At 28.9% G+C, this 21,571-nt stretch overlaps 3 protein-coding genes across 8 annotated transcripts; 1 reads left to right on the plus strand and 2 right to left on the minus strand.

Annotated features, from left to right (window-relative positions):
• Positions 1-338: 338 nt before the first annotated feature.
• On the minus strand, positions 339-4,630 carry LOC132308801 (uncharacterized). 2 transcript variants are annotated; one of them, XM_059807030.1, is made up of 4 exons: positions 4,487-4,630; positions 4,112-4,371; positions 1,599-1,844; positions 339-716 (listed from the first exon to the last, which is right to left on the minus strand). In XM_059807030.1, exon 3 carries the CDS (start codon positions 1,839-1,841, stop codon positions 1,608-1,610), a length of 234 nt encoding a protein of 77 aa, XP_059663013.1. In that variant the 5' UTR covers positions 1,842-1,844; positions 4,112-4,371; positions 4,487-4,630; the 3' UTR covers positions 339-716; positions 1,599-1,607. The 2 variants fall into 2 exon arrangements, with proteins under 2 accessions (XP_059663013.1, XP_059663012.1); XM_059807029.1 differs by having other exon boundaries at positions 4,147-4,371; positions 4,487-4,629.
• Positions 4,631-14,166: 9,536 nt separating this feature from the next.
• On the plus strand, positions 14,167-18,098 carry LOC132308802 (uncharacterized). 5 transcript variants are annotated; one of them, XM_059807032.1, is made up of 4 exons: positions 14,167-14,315; positions 15,285-15,408; positions 16,530-16,744; positions 17,548-18,098. In XM_059807032.1, the coding sequence occupies exons 2-4, from the start codon at positions 15,319-15,321 to the stop codon at positions 17,846-17,848; spliced, it is 606 nt and encodes a 201-aa protein (XP_059663015.1). In that variant the 5' UTR covers positions 14,167-14,315; positions 15,285-15,318; the 3' UTR covers positions 17,849-18,098. The 5 variants fall into 5 exon arrangements, with proteins under 5 accessions (XP_059663015.1, XP_059663018.1, XP_059663016.1 ...); XM_059807035.1 differs by having other exon boundaries at positions 14,187-14,315; positions 15,292-15,408; XM_059807033.1 differs by lacking the exon at positions 14,167-14,315 and adding an exon at positions 14,322-14,481.
• Positions 18,099-18,740: 642 nt separating this feature from the next.
• On the minus strand, positions 18,741-19,849 carry LOC132308804 (guanine nucleotide-binding protein subunit gamma 1-like). The gene is made up of 4 exons (XM_059807036.1): positions 19,452-19,849; positions 19,176-19,228; positions 19,000-19,044; positions 18,741-18,897 (listed from the first exon to the last, which is right to left on the minus strand). The coding sequence occupies exons 1-4, from the start codon at positions 19,653-19,655 to the stop codon at positions 18,816-18,818; spliced, it is 384 nt and encodes a 127-aa protein (XP_059663019.1). The 5' UTR covers positions 19,656-19,849; the 3' UTR covers positions 18,741-18,815.
• Between the last annotated feature and the right edge of the window lie 1,722 nt (positions 19,850-21,571).

Raw genomic sequence — 21,571 nt, forward strand, 5'->3', positions numbered from 1 at the left:
TTGCGATTATTTGGGAGCTCGAATCACAGTTTAATGGTTTAGGATTATAGTGTTCCATATGGGATTTGACTTTAGGTCACTGCACAGTTGGTGCCATGTGATTGGGCAAAATATTGAAAGCTTCTGATATGCAAGAAATTATTAGATGGCAGTTCAATTTAGACTCTTCGATTAAGAAAGTGGCCAATTAATATATGGTCCAAAGCAACACATAAATGAGGCACAAGAATGCTCCAGCAGTCAAGTAACAAACTTCTCAAACACAAGGTTTAAAAGCTAACTCACCCATAAGAAAGTTAATCAAAGAAGTTTCAAACCAGAATCACAACATCCTTCACTAAAGAAAACCAAATCCTCATAAAATCTCATATCAAACAAACCATATTTCAGATGAGAATCAGAGAATCAGCACAGAATATCATATATGGCCAAATAACAACTAAGGTCCTAAAGTTATTTCCATTATACAATTAACAGTCAAATCTCTCATGACAATTCCACATCCACCTTATCCTCCTACCACAATAATCTCAAGGAACGATGAGTGAATATAACCTAAAAATGGTAACTCACGGGAAAGAAATTTTAAATTAAAAAATAAAATAAAAATTCCTTTTAACTTTACCCAAGTGATTCTGCCCTCCAAAAGAAACCTTTTCTGCAAACTTCCCTGAATCTCAAAGAATCTTCACAAATCCTTGCAACAATTAACTGGTCTGAAACCGAAAAGTACACAGAATAACCACATTGATTTATAACATGCATGAGATTTCTTATCAAACAAACAGATAAATAAAGAAAGAACTCAAACCAATGAACTATGGATTTCAATAGTATGAGTGAGAGAGAGCTCTGTTCACTACCATGCCACGAGGCACTGCTATCCTCACTGACACTGGAGCAATAAAGAATCTAATTACCACTGATCTTTTTAAAATGGGAGAAAGGAAGGGCAATGCATATGACAAGAATTGTAAGGGGAAAAAATATGAAAGTAGCTTTTCAATGGTTTGCCACGTTGAGTTGCACATTCGTTAGTTTTTATAAATAAAGGTTGAACAAAAGACATTTGTGGCCTTAACCGCGCTTAATGCAATGAAAACACCATTCAAGCATCAACCACACAATTGCCACCCAACAAATATTTGCAGAATCACACTGCAAAAAATCAGCGTGGATAGCCTCTTACTGCACAGTGAGCAAACTTTTAGCTCTAGATGAAAAGAGAAAACGTACCTGTAACCAACCTATATCCTATGCAAAGGAAACCAGCAAGGTAAGCTGAATTGTTTGAATTATAATGAAAGGAATAAATTATGCTGCATTGATTGGCCTCGATTTTCAAAATCCAAAAATTCTGAAAATCCAAAAATTCTCCACAACTTATTCTGTCTCCCAGTCAACAATATCTTTGTTTCATGTATCATAGTCATAGACATCCTAGCTATTCCAAATAATTTTTTTTATTTCTTTAATTTGTGTTACTTCACAAAAATTCTAAAGTGGCAACTTGTTCCGTTACACATTAAGCTCAACATACACACACATCTTAACAAGGAAAAATAAATACTCCAGTTAGTCCTCAGACGTAGACTTACCAGGCAACATCACCCAGACACCAGCTTGACAACAATCCAGATAGAGTTGAGGAGAATAAGAGGAACTCTCATATACTGTGTCGCATATATGAGACCTATAAGCTGGCCCTTAAACGAATTTCTCCGGACCCCCGAGAATTCCTGAAAGCTCCAGCCTCTGGGTGCAAGGAAGCGATCCTCGTTTAGTATTGCCAGTGCATTTGCAATAAGCAGACAGCCTTCCACTAGCGTCCAAAAACCCATTTCCTGCATGATAAATATTTTTCTAAGCGCTTCTGGAAAAACTTAGCTGAATTCTAATTGAATCATTTGCTCTCTACCACCATACTCCACGTGTAGAACTTGATACTTTAATCATTAGGAATGGCTATAGAAGAACAGGTGAAATCGTTTTATATGCATATATTCTGAAGATTGCAAAACAAGAATGAATAGCGAATGAAGGATGTTGAGAATGCTTCTCCCGACACTATCATTCTGCAGCTCATTTGGGAGGAGCTCATAATCCTGAGAGTTTTACCATGCAGTCCCACTTTCCTTACAAATTTATGCAATCTTCATGTGCATTTCCGCAGAGTTTGGTGCACTTGTACAATTATATGGCTGTCAGAGAGCAGCATCTAAGGATCAACCGTACCCAAGTCCCCAAAACCCAGCGGCAGCATCTTTCCAATGGGATGTTAATTTTTTTTTAAATTAATAATGCAATAATGTAGAAGATGGGGCTAGGCATAGACAATCTGCAGAGAAATATTTAAGAAGAATTTCATGATTATGGGATGAATGAAGCAGGTAACGTCAGTCTGCTTCTAGAAAGATGCCATCCCGGAAAGTTGGAAACAAAGAAAAGGTAAGCCAATTTCCATCATATTGAACAAGTTCATAGTTGTCATAAATGACGAACCCATAATTTTGTGTCACCAAAACTGCATGATATGGTATTTCAATATCATTTCTAGTATCTACTTTTACCAATTACAACGTTCATTTCCCTTTCACTCCATCATATTCTCCAAATGAAAATTCTCAAAAAAAATAACAATAATTAAAAAGATATCAGAATATATCAAAATCAAAATAGAATGTAATAGAAAAAGTAAATTTTTGGAAGATTAGTAACCTTCAAAATCTTTATGCCTCTCTGAAGAAAATCCCATATCACCAGTACACTAAATGTTTAGGTCCCAACTTTAATACCCATGTTTAATATGAGTATAAATATTATACATAACATGTATGGTCAATCTGAGCACTTGTCATGTGTATAATACATCCCCAATGCATTTAATGAATGTTTTTGGTAACACTAGGTTACCAATTAATGAGATTCAATGATCAAGTACAACGAACCTGTGTAAGTCCAAAACTACACAAACAAAACATGACAAGTTCAAATCATAATCAAACGATCTAATCAAAGTCTGTTCTAAGAATCTTAAGAGGGAAGACTCTATATTATGATGATTACATTAACAGTAAATAAATGTGAAATTGAAAAGGAGGCTAATTGGTAAATATCCAGACGTTGGACAATGGGTCAGAAAACTCAAATAATGAAAATTGTATGTTCATTAACACAACAGAACCAATGTCCAAAATATTTAATTAGCTGGCATGGGATATGACATCAGCTAATGACCCATTCATCAGGTTCAACAAAACTGGCCAATGCATTAACACAACAACTACTACTACTACCCAGAAAATAATTTTTTTAAAAATAAATAAATAAAAATACTAGCCAAATTTCGGGCAGGTTGAATTCGGGCTTGCAAACTTCCTATATCAAAATTTGATTGAACTTCCAATAAAACGAAGTTTTGCAAAAAGGTCAATTCTTTACTTTAGTTTTCATTTGACTATCAATTATACTTCTAGGAACAAACAGACTTGCTACATTAATCATTCTTTTGGGGATGAAATGGTATATTAACCACCTACTGTTAGAAAATTACAACTACTTTAAGAACGTAGGAATTACATTAATAAGAATATTGTGTACAAAATACTATATTAACCTCCTATTCCCTTTTCATGAACCAGCATGCAGTGCACTTCAATGCAAAAAAAGAATTGCAAGACTGCCAAATTTAGACCTGGCAATGGAATGGGAAGGGAAATTCATTATTCATCATGGTCAAATGTCCCGCAGTCACTATAGCTTAATGGAAAACCAGGTCTTGATTACTGAACCAAGAAGAAAGATTCCATTTTTAAAATAAAACAAAAAACTGCTTGCAGCTCATGAGTTGAACATTCATGAACTTATACTAAGCAATATAATTTTGGGTGAAGGAATGAAATATTAAAATAAATAAAATAAAAAATCGGCAATTTCAAGATACAATTTAAGGATGATGAGCTCATATCCAATTGATCAAATAATCACAGAAGATGGAAGCAAGATGAAATCATGGCATAAATATCATGACAACCCATCAACCCGAAGACAACTAACATCAATAAAGAAAATTGATAAGCAGTCAATGCTACATTTGACAAATAATCCATACCCAGAAAACGAAATTCGATGAAGAAGACACAGTACCTCCCTCGGATGCCGATGCTTCTGAGAATTATATTCGTCCGCGTCTGCTGCTCAGCTGCAGTTGAGGTCTCGTGACCACAAGTTTCTGCGATGGTTGGGGCTTTGACTTTTTACACACGTAGAGATAATCCAAGAGATGAAAATGAGAGAGAACCCGGTTTGCTTTTTCGGATGTTGATTGGCTTGTAGACGGTGACAGAGAAGATCTGTCACTATGTGCTTCACCTGAGAGAATATCGAAAACAGTGAATTTGAAGATCGAAGTAAGAAAGACATTTCAAGATCCAAGATGTTAAGATTTACTTTTCGCAGATAGAGAGAAAAGATGATTGATGATTACCTGAGATCCGTTTACGTAGAAGAATGTGAGAGATTAGGGTTCAAAGGGATTGAAATTTGGTACCATATTCAACCCGAATAAATGCATCACCCGGGTCCACTGAAACAGGGCAGTCGGGTGGTTTGTCGGCTTGAGACATAGCAGTACCCTAAGGTAGCAGGTGGTGTTACAAGAGAAGTCTTGCGACTCTTGTCCCACTTTGGATCCGATAGGAAAGTCATTATGTACGAGGATTAGGTCCACCCAATAATTGAAATTTTTGAGTTGAGCTGCCAAACAACAGTTCTGTTATCGTTAATATTACAGTAAAACTCAACTTTTTATTCGATGTCATGCCTATCGTCCAAAAGTGTTCGATTTTGTCGCCTTGGGTAGGCAGAATCATCCCATCGGAATAGGAAAGTTTTGTGCATATATGAGTTGGTTCATATGAAAATTAAATACAGTCTTTGATCCTTCAATATCACACTAATCGTCTGACTTGTGTTCGATTTTGCCACCTTAAATAGACAGAATAGCCTCCATCCGAATGAAGAGGTGCTGGGTATATACGAGTTGTTTCATTTACATATATGAAACTAATTGGATTTGAATGGAAATAAATTCCTTTCTAGATCTAATGTAAGATGGAGAATAACTTGAGCATCTTCTTAAATTATGACAAATTATGAAATTATAACAAATACATTGAGCATAAACATTTGAGTAATGATACGACCACCTAACATTATATCCGAATAAGTTGAATAACACTCCCGAATGTGATCAATCCTAAATATGCAGAATGTAGGTGGAAGACGAGAACTTGAAGGAAAGTAGTCAAAGTTGAAAGAATGCACAAGTATATAGAGACTATAAAGTAGGAAAATAAGTTAGGGTACTCTTGGATAAGACAGATTTGGAGGGACAGGGAGATAAAATAAAAGAAGGGATAGTAAGGGTGTGTTTAGTTAGTTCAAAATCAGAGAAAGTAAAGGATAGGGAGGGATAGTTATCCCATCATATTTCTCATTTCCTATCTTAAAAAAAATAAAAATAGAAAAATAAATGATAGTGTTTAAGTACTATTTTCACAATCTCAAAACTGTTCTCCATAATTAAAAAGAGAAATTATTGTTTAACTCATATCCATCAATTTAAAAGAACATGATAATAATTTGGTTGTTATTATTTCTCCTTTTTTTTCTTCTTCCCTCTACTATATCCAAACAAGAATAATATCATTTTTTTTTTTTTTTCCAAACATAAATACAGATTATTGCTATCTTTTATTTTATTTTCTCTTATAACTAATGTTATTATTATTATTATTATTTCCATAGGTATCAAAACAAAGTCTTAATTTCTCTTTTTTGGGATGAATCCGGGGGGGATGAAAAATTGTATTTGAATTCATGTCTGTTCGTGTTTTTTTTTTTAACACAAATTCCTAAGAATCCCTTTTTCAAATTGAAATCCCACCAAATTCCTTGTTTCCAAACACAACCTTAAGTTGTTTAATTTTATATTTCTTTTTATTTTTTTAATAATTATTGAGTGCACTTATGTGATTAACGATAGATTATAAGATATTCTAGGGCTCTCGTGCAACTATTATTATATATATAAATATAAATATATTAGTGATTTATAATGGTAAGAGTAATTTTATCGCTTGTGACTCGTGACAAGAGTAATGTGATTAATATTAGTGTTTCTATGTATTTAACTACTAGATTGAAAAATATATTAAATAATTTATTTGACTTTTTACATACATATATAAAATATTCTAAGGGTCTCATGCAACCATTAAAATCTATATCTATATCTATATCTATATCTATATCTATCTATACTATTATTAAATGTGCAGAGAGTTTCAGTATTTCAGTATTTATTTATTATAATATTTATTTCAGTATTTATTTATTATAATATAAAAAAATATTTATTAATTGATAAAAAGAGTTTCTATTAGAGAAGGATATATTCAAAGAAAATAAAATAATTTCTATAAAACTCTACCACAAATTACCTATTTTATTTTTTATGATACTCTACCACAAATTACATATTTTATTTTCTATAAAACTCTATCACATATAATCTATATATGGTGTGCATATTTTTTATTTTCTCTTTATAATTGGTCTCATAAGTTTTTACTTTTTCTTTTTATAAGCATTATTATTATGTTATTTTACTTTTGTTTTATTTTTATATTTATTTTTTTATTTCTAATTGACATTTAAAAGTAGTTGATTTGTTTTATTTTTATTTTCTCTTTCTAATGGATGTTTCTAATAAATGTTTAGAAGTGGTTGATTTTTTTTCTTCATTTTTTTATTTTATTATTTTTGGTTCATTCTTAATTTATTATTTTTTTTGAGTCATTATTGTTATTTTTTTTTTCTTTTTTCATAAGTATCAATCTTCTTTTTTCTTTAGTTTTTATTTTTATTTTACTCTTTGTAAGTTTTTTGTTGTATTGAGAAGGTTGGATTGTTATTTTATTTTTTTTACTTTTCCTTTTTAGAAGGGTTATTAGTATTTTTTTTCTCTTGCTTTATTTTTATTTTTCGCTTTCTAATTGATGTTTAGAAGTAGTTGGTTTGTTTTATTTAATTTTTCTCTTTCTAATTGATGTTTAGAAGTAGTTGATTTGGTAAGTTTACTTTGAATTGTGATTTTTTTTCCTTTTATTTTTGGTTCATGCATAATTTATTATTATTTTGAGTCATTATTGTCATTTATTTTTCTTTACTTTTTATTTTTCAAAAGTATCATTATTATTTTTTCTTTAGTTTTTATTTTTATTTTACTCTTTGTAAGTTTACTTTGGATTGTAATTTTTTTTTCCAGTTTTTATTCTTTATACATTATTTTGAGTCGGGTTTCAATGCTTTTTGATTTTCAGTAGTATGTGATTTTGAATTGAATTTGTTGCTGAAGATTTTTTATATGTTATTTTTTTCAATTTTTATTATTTTTTATTTTTTGTTCATTCTTAATATATTATTTTGAGTAGGGTTTCAATGTTTTTTGATTTTCAGTTGGACTTAATTTTGAATTGATTTTGAATTACCTATTAATTGGACAATAATTATTAATTTTCTTTTATGAATTAATAGAGTTTTTTTTGTTAATGCATAATAAAATATTTAATAAATCAATTGGTGCATAAAATATTGAAATAAATCAATTGGTGCATAAATAATTAATTCATCACGCATTATTCTCATACCTTTTTTTTTTTGTTTTGTTTTTGACATCCTTGTTATATTGGGCAGTGGATTAGGAGGTATAGGCATAGCCTCCTTGACGTTTTATAAAGTAATACATATACACACTAATAAGTTAACAACATTAATATATTATATTAAATATTAAAAAGAGTGTTATTGATAATTCAATTTCAAATTTGTTAACTTTGACACAAATCAATTACCAATTAAAATAAATAGGTAAAATAAAATAATTTCTCTAAAACTCTAATACAAATTACATTTTATTATGAGTTTTTTAAGGAAATCTAATTAGACAAGGATATATTTAAAGAAAATAAAATAATTTTCCTATTTTATTTTCAATACAACATATTGGAGAAGGATATATTTAAAGAGTTTATATAAACTCTAACACAAATTACCTATTTATCTATTTATTATAAAATTTTAAATAAAATAAAATCTAATAAGACAAGAAATTATTAATATAAAAAATACTTATTAATTGATATAGAAAATAAAATAATTTTTTTAAAACTCTGCCACAAATTATCTTTTATTACGATTTTTTAATAAAGGAAAATTTAATTAGACAATGATATATTTAAATAAAATAAAATAATCTCTCTAAAACTCTACCACAAATTACCTATTTTATTTTCAATAAAACTTTATCACATTAAACAATGATATATTTAAAAAGTTTCTATAAAACTCTAACATAAGTTACCTATTTATCTATTTATTATTTTGAGTTAAAATAAAAGAAAATCTAGTTAGACAATAATTATTAATATAAAAAAAAATTATTAGTTGATATATAAAATAAAATAATTTTTCTAGAATTCTAACACAAATTACCTTTTATTATAATTTTTTAATAAAAATAAATCTAATTAGATAAGGATATATTTAAAGAAAATAAAATAATTTATACAAAACTCTACCACAAATTATCTATTTTTTTTTAATAAAACTCTACCACATTAAACAAAGATATATTTAAAAAGTTACTATAAAACTCTATCACAAATTACATATTTATATATTTATTATGAGTTTTTTAATAAAAGGAAATCTAATTATACGAGTATTATTAATATAAAAAAATATTAATTAATTGATATATAAAAAGAGGTTTTAAAAGAGTTTCTATAAAACTCTAACATAATTTACCTATTTATTTATTTATTCTGAGTTTTTAATAAAAGTAAATCTAATTAAACAATAATTATTCATATAAAAAATTATTTATTAATTGATTTGAAAAAGTTTTAAAAAGGGTTTCTATATAAAACTGTAACACAAATTACCTATTTATTTATTTATTATGAGTTTTAATAAAAGAAAATCTAATTGTATTAGAAATATTAATATAAAAAATATTTTTTAATTAATATAAAAATAAAATAATTTTTCTAAAACTCTACCACAAATTATCTTTTATTTTGAGTTTTTTTATTATTTATTTTTTGTTTAATAAAAGGTAATCTAATTAGAGAAAAATTGTTATTATAAAAAAATATTTATTAATTAATATAAAAAGAGTTTTTAAAAGATTTACTCTAACACATATTACCTATTCATCTATTTATTATGGGTTTTTTTAACAAAAGAAAATATAATTAAACAATAATATATTTAGAAAAATAAAATGATTTCTATAAAATCTACCACAAATTATTAGTTTTATTTTCTATAAAACTCTATCACATTATATATTTATTATAAGTTTTTTAATAAAGTAAAATCTAAATAGACAAGAATATATTTAAATAAAATAAAATAAATTCTATAAAACTCTTCCACAAATTATGTATTTTATTTTCTATAAAACTTTATCACAAATAACATGTATTTATCTATTTATTATGAATATATTTACAAAAAATAAAATAATTTCTATAAAACTCTACCACAAATTACTTATTTTATTTTCTTTAAAACACTATCACATATTACCTGTATTTACATATTTATGATGAATTTTTTAATAAAAGGAAATCTAATTAGATAAGGATATATTTAAAGAAAATAAAATAATTTTTTAAAAGAGTTTATATAAAACTGTAGCACAAATTACAGATTTATTTATTTATTATGAGTTTTTTAATAAAGTAAAATCTAATTAGACAAGAATATATTTAAAAAAAAATTAATTATATAAAACTCTACCACAAATTATGTATTTTATTTTCTATAAAACTTTATCACAAATAATATGTATTTATCTATTTATTATGAATATATTTATAAAAAATAAAATAATTTCTATAAAACTCTACCACAAATTACTTATTTTATTTTCTTTAAAACACTATCACATATAACCTATATTTATATATTTATTATCAAGTTTTTAATAAAAGGAAATCTAAATAGATAAGGATATATTTAAAGAAAATAAAATAATTTTTAAAAATAGTTTATATAAAACTGCAACACAAATTACCGATTTATCTATTTATTTTGAGTTTTTTAATTAAAGAAAATCTTATTAGACAAGAATTATTAATGTAAAAAATTTTTATTAATTGATATAAAAAATAAATTATTTTTTCTAAAACTGTACCACAAATTACAGTTTTTTAATAAAAGAAAATCTAATTAGACAAGGATATATATGTATATTTAAAAATAAAAATTTCTTATCACAAATTACCTATTTTATTTTCAGTAAAACTCTATCACATTAAATAAGAATATATTAAAAGAGTTTATATAAAACACTAATACAAATTAACTATTTTATTTTCTTTAAAATTCTATTACATATAACGTGTATTTATTTATTTATTATGAGTTTTTTAATAAAAAGAAATATAATTAGACAATGATATATTTAAAGAAAATAAAATAATTTCTATAAAACTGTACCACAAATGACAAATTATTTTATAAAACTGTACCACAAATTATCTATTTTATTTTTTTATAAAACTCTATCACATTAGACAATGATATATTTAAAGAAAATATATAATAATATAACAATACATAAAAATAAAATATAAAAGTGTAAAGAGTTTTAGCATTTCAGTATTTATTTTTTAATATAAAAAAATTATTAATTAATTTTAAAATAGAACTCTATCATATATAACCTCTTATTTATCTATTTATAAAATCTAATTAGATGAGGATATTTATAAATAAAATAAAATAAATTCTATAAAATAATTAAAAAATATATGAAAAGAAAAATTCGATACGTTACAAAACATTCATCGTGCGTGCGTGCGTGCCTTTTACCAGTATATATATATATATATATATATATATATATATATTACAAAAATAAAAACTGAAACCATTGCTAATCCATTTGAAAAATAATCAAAAGTTAATAACAAGTTATTAACAACTCTTGAGATGGTACACAAGATTTGGACGGTAGTAAAAACTCAAATCTTTCTTTTGCCACCATAGAAACCAAACGATCATTCTCTTGGATGCCAGGACCGCCAGATGGTTTCTTATTGGGAGAAAATTATTTTGGTTATTCTTCATTTTGCCAAAATCTTATTTGGATTTTTTGTGCCGGCTTAATATATTGTAGATAGCCGGCCTAGGATTATTACTCTTTGTTTTTCAACCTAGAATATTTTAATTTGAAAAAAGGTTCGCATTAAAAATATATATATAAACTCATTTGCCCAATAATTTTAAACGAAGACAGCCTAATGAAATGGAAGGGATCATAAAAAAATTGTAGTTGAGTGACAATTTATTCTATTTGCTCCCAAAGTTGAAAATAAAAAATTTTAAGTGTTCGTAGTAGTAAAATGTGTAGGTGTAATACTGTAATATTTGTTAAAATAGAAAGGTTAAAATTTGAATTTAAAGTACACATTAAAGGGTTAAGAAATTTAATTAAAATATAATTGTTATGAAACAATAAAAGTAGAATTTTTAAACTTTGATGTTCAAGTTGAAAAACATTATTACTAACTGTAAAACAGCTTGAAAAAATGGAGTCAAGTCAAGACAGGAAATTCCAAGCGGATGTGGAATTTTATGGCCTCAAGGTTAAAATTTGTGGAAGATTGAATTTATAATTTGTGGCAGCGGGAAGAACTGTTTTGGAAACAAAAGGCGAGGGGTACACTGGTTAAGGGAAGGCGATAGAAATACTTGTTTCTTCCGAGTTTTATTCATCACATATCTGCTCTTGTTTAAGAGGAGGATAACAAACTATTGACATTTGACAGCAGAAAGGGTTGAAGAATAAATTAAAGCAGTTTTTTTTATTTATTTATGGGACCTCTTAAAGCTAATGGGACGAGATGGATTTAAAAAAAAAATTCTCCACTTACTCTTTCATCGGAGGAGGACGTGAGTGAATATCTAACGATAATAATTAACGTCACATATAATATTGTCATCGCCAAGTCAACAAACCAAGAAAGAAATTTATTTTTATTTTACCATATGTATAAATCATTTTGACTAATATTAAAATAAAATTAAAACGCAAAATAACCTTAATTTAAATTTTAAAACAATTCAACAAAAGTAAAAATATGTATACCAAACATGCTACTCAAACAAATTTACAAGAAAAACACAAATCAGATAATTATGGGTTATTAGATCCAAATCACTATATTCTCAAATCTTCTCCAAATCAAAAATTTTGAACCGCATTTGCCTAGGATTGGTCAAATTAAACAACTTTAATTCTTGCACCACAAATTCAATCTACCCCCCTAATTAAATTCTAAAGAGCTCAATAGAGTCTCCAAAAATGGGTCCCATTTTTTGGGTCAAGGAATGGGTCGCCGTTTTGGCGACCCAGTTTGTGATTGCAGGCTGCCTTCTGCTAGCTCGCCCATTTTTTTGAGTTTTAACTTTTGTGGCCCAGCAATACTGTAGCAAAGAATAAATTTAAGGGCGTGTTTGGCTATGAAAAAAATTCAAAAAACTAGTTTTTTTTTTTTTTTTTTCCATTGTTTGGCTCTTTTTTTTTTTTTTTTTCCATTGTTTGGCTCTTTTTTTTAAACCAAAGAGTCATTAAGACATTGTTTGGTTGACACAAACAATACCTTAAAAGTTTTTTTTGGGCAAAAAAAGTTTTTAAAAAATGGAGAAAAGTGATTTTTTTCTTCCCTTTTTTAAGTTTTTAAGACACTGTTTGGCTAACACAAACAGTACCTTCAAGGCTTTTTTTGGGCAAAAAAAGTTTTTAAAAAATGGAGAAAAGTGATTTTTTTTCTTCCCTTTTTAAAGTGTTTAATATTCCTATTGACATTATTAGCCATTTAAGGCACTGTTTGGACGGCTATATTGGCACAAAAGCATTTTTTGAAATTTTTTAAAAATAATTATATATATATATATTTAAAAACCTTTCATTTTTCCCCTATAAATATATCAACCCCTACCATCATTCACCTCATATCCAACCCATCTATATTATTTACTCTTCAACTTACAACTACAACTATTGTTGTTAATAATGGTATTGTATTATTATTATTATTATTTTTTAAAAATTCATATCGTATTGTATTATTATTATTATTTTTAAAAAATTCATATCGTATTGTATTGTTTTAATTTTTATAATTCATAATAAATATTGTATTGTTTAAAATTTTTATATGATATAATCATTAGAAAAAAGTTAAAAAATAAAATTTAGTAAAATTTTTTTGAAAAGCAAAAATGCACAATTAAAGTTCAAAGCTAAAATTTAGAGACTTTAAAACGTTGATGTGACTCTTGGAAATGCTCTTATAAAATTATAACGTGACAAATTAGAAAGCCAATTTTTAGATAATTCATTGGAGTTGCTCTAAGAATTTTAATATTAACCGATTCTCAAACGAAACCTAAGTATTTTGACCAAACTTAGTTGGATTCTGATTGTTGACTTTATTCGTAAATAAAGTAGCAAAGTAGGGAAGTAAAGTTATAAAATCCAATAATATTATTTTATGGCTTATTGAAGTTTTATACTGTAAAATCTAAGTAAAGTTATAAAGTTCAATAATATTATTTTATGGCTTATTGAAGTTCTAGATTATAAAATCTAAGTCACTGTGAAACGGGAAAAGAAAGTTAGAGCGAATTTGACAGTGAAAGAGTTAAGTTATAAATAGTGAGAATTTGAGCAATAACACGATTGAGAGCGACACATATTGAGAATATTGCATTCTTATTACAAACAAAAAAAGTTGCATATAGGTAGAAAAAAATAAAATAAAATAAAATACACACAAATATACGTATAGTCGTATACACAGTTGTGCGTGACATGCACTATACGTGTGGAATAAATATCCGTTTAATAAGGCTATATGGCAAATAAGGAATTTTATTTTTTATTTGGCAAGTAACAAATCAGAAATTTTATAGCTAATTAATTTCACACTTAATTTGTGCTGTCTAGGCTGGACCACGTAACTGCGCTAGCTAAATCCAACCACGCAACGGCGATGCTGCAATTTGATTGGTGGAAATTTATATAAAAATCACAGAGTTAACTATGACTCTTGTGTGACACTGTGTTGTGTGTCAAATCCGTAAACTGAACGTCAAAAATCGCACGAGTATAGGAGAAATTCAAGCAAATACTTTTGGATCAAACACCCAAACACACGCGTCGTTGGTTCAGGGTATACTCTTCTTCCCCTTATCTTCTTCTTTCATCATATATATATACATACATAGATATATATTATATATTGCAATTTGATATTCTTAGAGAGAGAGAGGACCAGATCATCTAAAGATTCATCGAATCTGAATCAAATTTTTAGGTAATCTATATTCCTTTTAAAGGTAGATTTTCTTAGTAAAAATATACTCTTCTATTTTTGCCTAGGGTAAGTAGTGTTACATTATTTATTCTGGTTTAATCGCTCTGATTCCCAGTCTCTCCGATTGGTGATTTAGCTGGTATTGACGTTTATCTTCGTTTTTATCAGTGTTTGTGAATTGATTTTTTCGTTTTATGTGCATATGGAAGTGTATGTTTTCAAGTATCAAAATTTAATTTTTTTCATTAGGGTTTGTTAAGTGCTTAGAGTTGGGATAGTTCAAGAAGTATGGATAATTTTAATGGTATAACTAATTCTTTGTATTGTTAGTCTTCCCAATCACGGTTTGATGATTGTAAGTTACTGGTTTATTAATTGTCATTAACTTGTAGATGCTCTTATGCGACAGATTTGCTTAGGTTATGGACTTTTGCAATTCTATTTTTGGTTGATTTTATTTTTGCCCTAATTATGATATTTTCCCGTAATCTCGATTTATAATTTTCTAATTTTCCCTTTTTTTTTTTTTTTTTTTTGGTAATTTATACATATAATATATTTCATTAGAGTTAAGAAATAACATGCTTCTTATATTTTTTGTAAAGTAAGTGTGTTCCAATGTTTTTTTAGGAATTTTTTCTAGAATGGGTCTTTTTTTCCTACTTTCTTTTGCGGTACTTCATAATTGATCATCTATATTAAAATAAAAAAGGAAAAAAAATGTATGCATATCTCTCTCTCTCTCCTTTTGATTGCATCTTATTGTTCACCCCCACCCCCTTCATCTTATTCCCAACCTTATTTAATTTATTCATTATGTTTTAGTTTGCAGGGTATTGCCAGAGCTTCTAAAGGTGCAATGGCTTTTACTACCAAACAGATGTCTTTGATTGTTGCTGCTCTTGGTGCATTGTCATTCATTTTCGGAGTTATTGCCGAAAACAAGAAGGTTATCTCATACTTCTAATAAAGATTAGAACTTGTTTATCTTTTCGGTGAATGTTCTCTTGACTTCCCTTATTTTCTCATCAACCCTTTATTTTATTTTATGCTAAAACACAATTTAACTGTTCCGTTTTCTGTTAGAAAATTCATTTAGTCATTCAGTGACCATGATGTAATTTGAATTTTTCATATGATTATGATTTACAAAGTAAGATATTTGGAGTAATTGTCTTCCATGAATGTTTTGATTGTTCATTCTGTGCTCATGAGAAGATATAATTGTTTATTTATTTATTTTGTGAAATGAAAGAGTTTGGTCTAATTTCTTTTGATCAAGTTAAAATTGTTTGAGTATTCCTTTTTGATTGGTAGCTTATTTTATTAAATTGCTTTTGGTAAGCAGTTTGCTATCTCTTGTCCATTGGTGGTATAACTTCATTTAAATGCATGGATTAGAAGGAAAGACGGCATGGAGGTTCTATAACTCTTTTTGGGTTAGAACGATTTCTCCAGTATTTCATTTTCCCTATTCTTTGAACTTTCTCTGAATCAGCTTAGGAAGTATTAAATAATGAGCTTCTGTTTATAGAGGAGTTCAGATGTGTGTTCACATATTTTTTCTCTTTGAAAAGTAGTGTGCTCACATTACTGTTGAAGTGTTTCTTAACTATTTAGCGAAGACTGTGCCAACAAATGCTTTAGAATTGAAGGATCTAATTCCAATATCTCATGTACAGTTCATAATCTCTTTGAGTTGTTGCAATTGTCTAGCATCATTGGATGGATTTGACGAAGTTATTTTGTCAAAAAAGTGTAGACAAGCATAATTGATTAACTTGTGTCATTTTGTTCTCTCTCAAAAGAAGTCTACATCAAAGTGATCTTTGTTTCTTAACCTTTTTTCTTCTTCTGGTTCTAAATGGCATGGTTATTTTTTTGTCGAAGTAATAGCATGTCACTAGCAAAGTTGGATTCTAAAAGCAAAAGTGGAGTGTATTATGGCATTCAATTCATTCTTTTAACCTTCTTTACACTTTTTTTTTTACAAGTTACCTTGTTTACCCAAATACACCAATGACCATTTATTTCTTAGTCTACTTTCTAATTTATCCATTTGTTTCACAGCCTGCATCTGGAACGCCTATTACAGGGAAAGGTGTTGTTATTTGCAAGTATCCATCTGATCCTACTGTTGTTTTGGGGTATTTGTCCGTTGCATTTCTTCTTGCATCTACTGTAGCCGGGTATTTGTCTTTGTTTTACCCATACAGAGGGAAATCTGTTCCACAGGCCGCATTATTCCAAAGCACTAGTTTCCTTGTGTTCTTCAATATTGCTTTGTAAGTGTACTTTTGCCATTTCTATTTTATTCTTTTAAGTGTGTTATTACTTGAATTTCACCCTGTAGGTCTGGGAACTTTCAAATTTCAGTTTCTTTGTTTTGCTATTTTTATTGTAAAATAGTAGAGACATGGACTTATTTGATACTTATTAACAGTGAAACTGGATGCATTCTTTAATGTAAATCAGAAAACAAAATATCAGAGAAAATTTTACAGGGCTAAGTAAATACCTCGAAACCAAAAGTTTATGATGCCCAAGATTAGGAACATGGATATTCTCCTTTTGGTAATTCTGTAAAAATATTAGTCATTTTAAACAATGTCAATCCTGCTAAGTGTCACTAGCCACTGAGTCTAGGAGGAAACATTGTTAGAAAATTATACATTTTGAACATTTAGTTGATACTGTGCTACTTGTATCCTTCTAATATTCCATGACAGCCTAAAAGACTGAAGAACTTGCTTTTGGTAAATTCTTAGAAGTTATATATGATTGAATGAGAAGGGTACTTTTATTTACAATGCAATAGTTCTAGGTTATTACTGTTTATAAGGACAGAGATACCACAGTACACAAATCAAACTTAACCTGAAGAATAATTCAAAGGCTGAGACAACTCACTCTCGCACCAATTTATATTGGATATAACCTCGTATCAGACCACTAGTTGCATGTTTGTGCGCAGTCTTTTTTTCTTTGAAATTTCAATGTGTGTGTGTGTCTTTCTTTCAATCATTTCCTTCTCTCCCTTTGTAAATTTTTTTCCTTCTTCTGGTGACTGCTTGTTTTAAAATCACAGGGGCACAGCTGGACTAGCATTAGCCATGCTGTTATGGCCTACGATCACAGAGCAGCTTCACCTGATACGCAATGTTCATCGCAATCTTGAAACAGATTGTCCCACAGCTAAGACCGGTCTCCTTGGGGGTGGTGCTTTTGTTTCCCTTGATTCAACCCTCTTCTGGCTAGTCTCCCTAATGTTGGCTGACAACGCACGCGAGGACTACTTGGACGAAGTAGAAAAGGACGGTAAAGGTGATCATGGCCGTGTTATCACAGCCGATTATGATGGAGAGGGACCTCTAAAGCACAGTGCGTGAGTATGCTATGTCAGCAAAAAGACTCGCATGTCTTTAGCTCTTCGTGTTTACTTTTCTACTTTGTGAGTAGTTATTGACACATGTACTTCATCATAGATGTGTGTCGCATTAGTCTTTGGTGAAAGCTGCCTGATTGTAAAAATTCTCTCATTACAGTTAAATTCAGTAATCTTTTTAGAAAGTAAGAACTTCATGGGGAATAAAATTTATAAAACTTTATCAAGAATGAAATTCTAAGGATCTTTCTTTACACCCTTTTCTTGATCGGCCGATTATATTTTATGAGTTGCTCACTTTAAAGTATTGAATTGTGCAAATGATGCAGTTATAGATGATCTGATTTAAATCCATGCTGTTTGGCAAGTCCAACAAATAAATAATTAAAAAGTCCTCAATTTTCCTACAACACTGTTAATGGGATCTCAATAATTACTCTTGGTGATTTGTGACTAGCAAGAGTAGGTATTTTGGTGACAGTGTCTCACTGCCCTCCCTTGGGGAAGTAGATACTGTTTATTTTCCAGGTTTCCCTAGTCTCTTGAACATTCTAGGTGCGGTTCAGTGCTCATATTCCTCTTCCTTGGCTTTCTTGTCAGCCTTTCGATACTGTCATTTGCATACAATAGTAAATCACTCGATGCGAGTGAAGACATTTTTGGACATTATAATAGTTCAAATCATTTTCTTGCCAATTGCTGGGACAGCAGCTTGTTTACCTAGTTCCTGCTAAATTAGGCCTTTGTTGGTAAACTCTAAATGAACGTATAGACAAAATCCATTTTAATATAGTTATTCTTGCGGATTACAGATACAATGCTGGGATATGCGGAATGATATATATATACAAAACACAAAAAAAAATAAAATTGAAGTAGTTGAGAAATGCCAACCCTCAAGAAAAAAAAAAAGTTTAGCTCTCTGTTTATTTATTTCAGGGTTCATAGTTGAAAAATACATTAACTGAACTTCAGATCCACCTTTTGCGACCTCGAGTGCCATGGGCTCCTTGGAACCACCGATCCCAACCAACAATTGCAGGTCCTTTAGTTCTGCATGCATACATAGAAATTCATACAGCAACATAATTTCACACTACATAAAAATAGCAGATGGATGGGATTGCTGAAACTTAAACTGGTAATGATTCTTACAGTGGGAGTAGAGCATCAGGTGCAGATTCAACACTTGATATGAGCCTTTAAGATATACACACACACACACATACATATATATAGAGAGAGAGAGGTTAGATTATACACATAAATATAGAGAGAGGAGACATGTTAGATTGTAGTAAATTAAAGGCGCTGTAAAAGTAAATACGTACTCTTTGCAGACAATGGAGGATTCTCCAACTGTTTCAAGTAGGTCCAACTCTTCCTGCATCAAGAGCTATCAACTATCAAGCAGGATAAAAAAACGGAACATTATATATATATATATATATATATAGACCAATATGTTTGTGTCTAATACTTGTAAAAGTATGATAATCTGAAAGAAAAGTAATCTTGAATACTATTATTTATGGTATAGTGTTTGAAAAAGCATGACGGAATATATATATATATATATAGATGAACTAGTGAGAATGAGGATGGACCTGTATGATCTGAATTTGCTGATGAAGGGATGCTATTGCGGCTGCCATGCGATGCTTCCCCATGAAAGTTGGAGTTCCTGCCCCTTTAGAAACGGACCCTTCCCCATTTATATTCCCTACTCCTCCCGATGGCGGCGACGGTGACGACGACGATGACGGCAAGTTTGTTTCTTGCTCTTCAATTTCTCGAGAAATAGAGTCCATGATCAGAAGACCCAGATACAGAGAATGAAGAAGGTTTGGTGTCAAGAGAGAGAGAGGAATGTGGACCAAGTCTTAAGAAATGGATCAAAGCAAGTAGATAGTTAGAGGGAGAGGTGCGAAGTATGATTAAAGTAAGATGAGAAGCGACAATATTCAGTGGTCAAAAGTAGGTGTGGAATTTGGAAATGGTAACAGCAAGACTATAAATTAAAATGGACTTTATAGTGGTGGGGGGATGAGGAGGGATATATATATATATATATATATATATGTATATATATATATATATATATGTATAGGGCCCAAGTGTCAAAACGCAACCCACTACGCCTGCCCCACTCTGTTTCAGCATGTGATTTGCTTTTTCACTTGTTGACTCAGTCCTTTTTTAATTTTTTTCAGTGACAACCATGATAACAATTGAATCTTTAATCATATACTTCTATGTCAGGTATTATTTTACTTTTATCATTTGTTATGCATAGTTATGTAGTTATGTTAGAAGGTGGAATTTCTCATAATATGATTAATAATACAAAATTTTATTGATGTTTTGAAATTAAGATTAAAAGATGTTTAGTTTAAATTTTATATTAAGTTTTTATTTATTTATTTATTTATTTTTAAATTTAAAAAGTCTGATTCGGTGATGGCAAATATGGGTCTACTTGGAAATTAATTTTATTTTATGTTTTTTCTGAGTCTATTTGAAAATACCAAAACATGTAACTTTTTTTTGTAATTTGAATAGATCCAGGCAGGAAACAAAAAATTGGTGACATGTGATAACATATACTTCTTTCAATTACTATTTAACATATTATGCAACAAAAATGTTACGGTTTAAGATGAAAACATAAATATAAAACGAAAACGGAAAATGAATCAAGTATAGCTCACAATCAGAAGAGAAAATATATATATATGTGTGTGTGTGTGTGTGTATTTTAATTTGGGGGATGTAAGGGAAAATTGAAAAATCAATTCAAACTCAATTCAAGTCAACACCAATTTGACAATCAAGTCAAGCTTCTCAATTCTAAGTTTAACCCAAATTTTAATATTGGGAGTTGGATTGAGCTTAGATTGACTGAAAAATCAGACTGATCTTAAGTTAGTCTAAGGTTTTGTTACTCTTAGCATAAAAAATAAAAAATAAAAATATGATTGTAAATTTATAGAAAAAACAAATTGAACGAAAAAAGGATTGACTATATTTAAAATTGTAATTATATAAAAATCAAATTAAGATTTAGGTTTTGGTTTCAGACACCTACCCAACCCTAATTAGGGTTGAATTGAAAAAAAATTAGTTCAAACTCAATCCTAATTTTTAGAAGTTGGATTTAGCTTAATTCGGTTGAATTTAAAAATTTTAGTCCAAACTTAATCCTAATTTTTAGAAGTTAGACTAATTGAAAATTAAGCTCTAAAAATTAGCATGAGCTCGGATTGTGGTCTGGTTGAAAATTAAATTTGAATTGAGATTTTTTTGTCCAAACTGTATCCTAATTTTTAGAAGTTAAATTAATTAAAAATTCAAGCTCTGAAAATTTGCATGAGCTCGGATTGTAGTAGAGTTGACCGACCCAAGGCCACAAAGTAGCAAGTTATGTGATTGTAATTCATCATAATTGAATGCGTCATTTGGTTTCAAAATAAATTTAGGGGTGGCAAAGTTCGATACAACCTGCCAACACGATTAGAATAGGACACGAAGTAAGCGGATTTGAATTGACTTTAAACGAGTTTGCGTTATAAACAGGTTGACAAAGTTGAGCTGATTAATTAATTGTGTCATGCTAGGGTTGAGAAGTTCATTCCGTATAACTCGTTTATACTCTTCTAAACTATAAATAATTAGTTCATTTCAATTAACTCTTACAAGGACATACATTAACTCCTTAACTTTCATT

This window comes from Cornus florida, unplaced genomic scaffold, assembly GCF_030987335.1.
Source record: "Cornus florida cultivar Cherokee Brave unplaced genomic scaffold, ASM3098733v1 CherokeeBrave_3.0.0_Hap2_Chr05, whole genome shotgun sequence".
Taxonomy (NCBI): Eukaryota; Viridiplantae; Streptophyta; class Magnoliopsida; order Cornales; family Cornaceae; genus Cornus; species Cornus florida.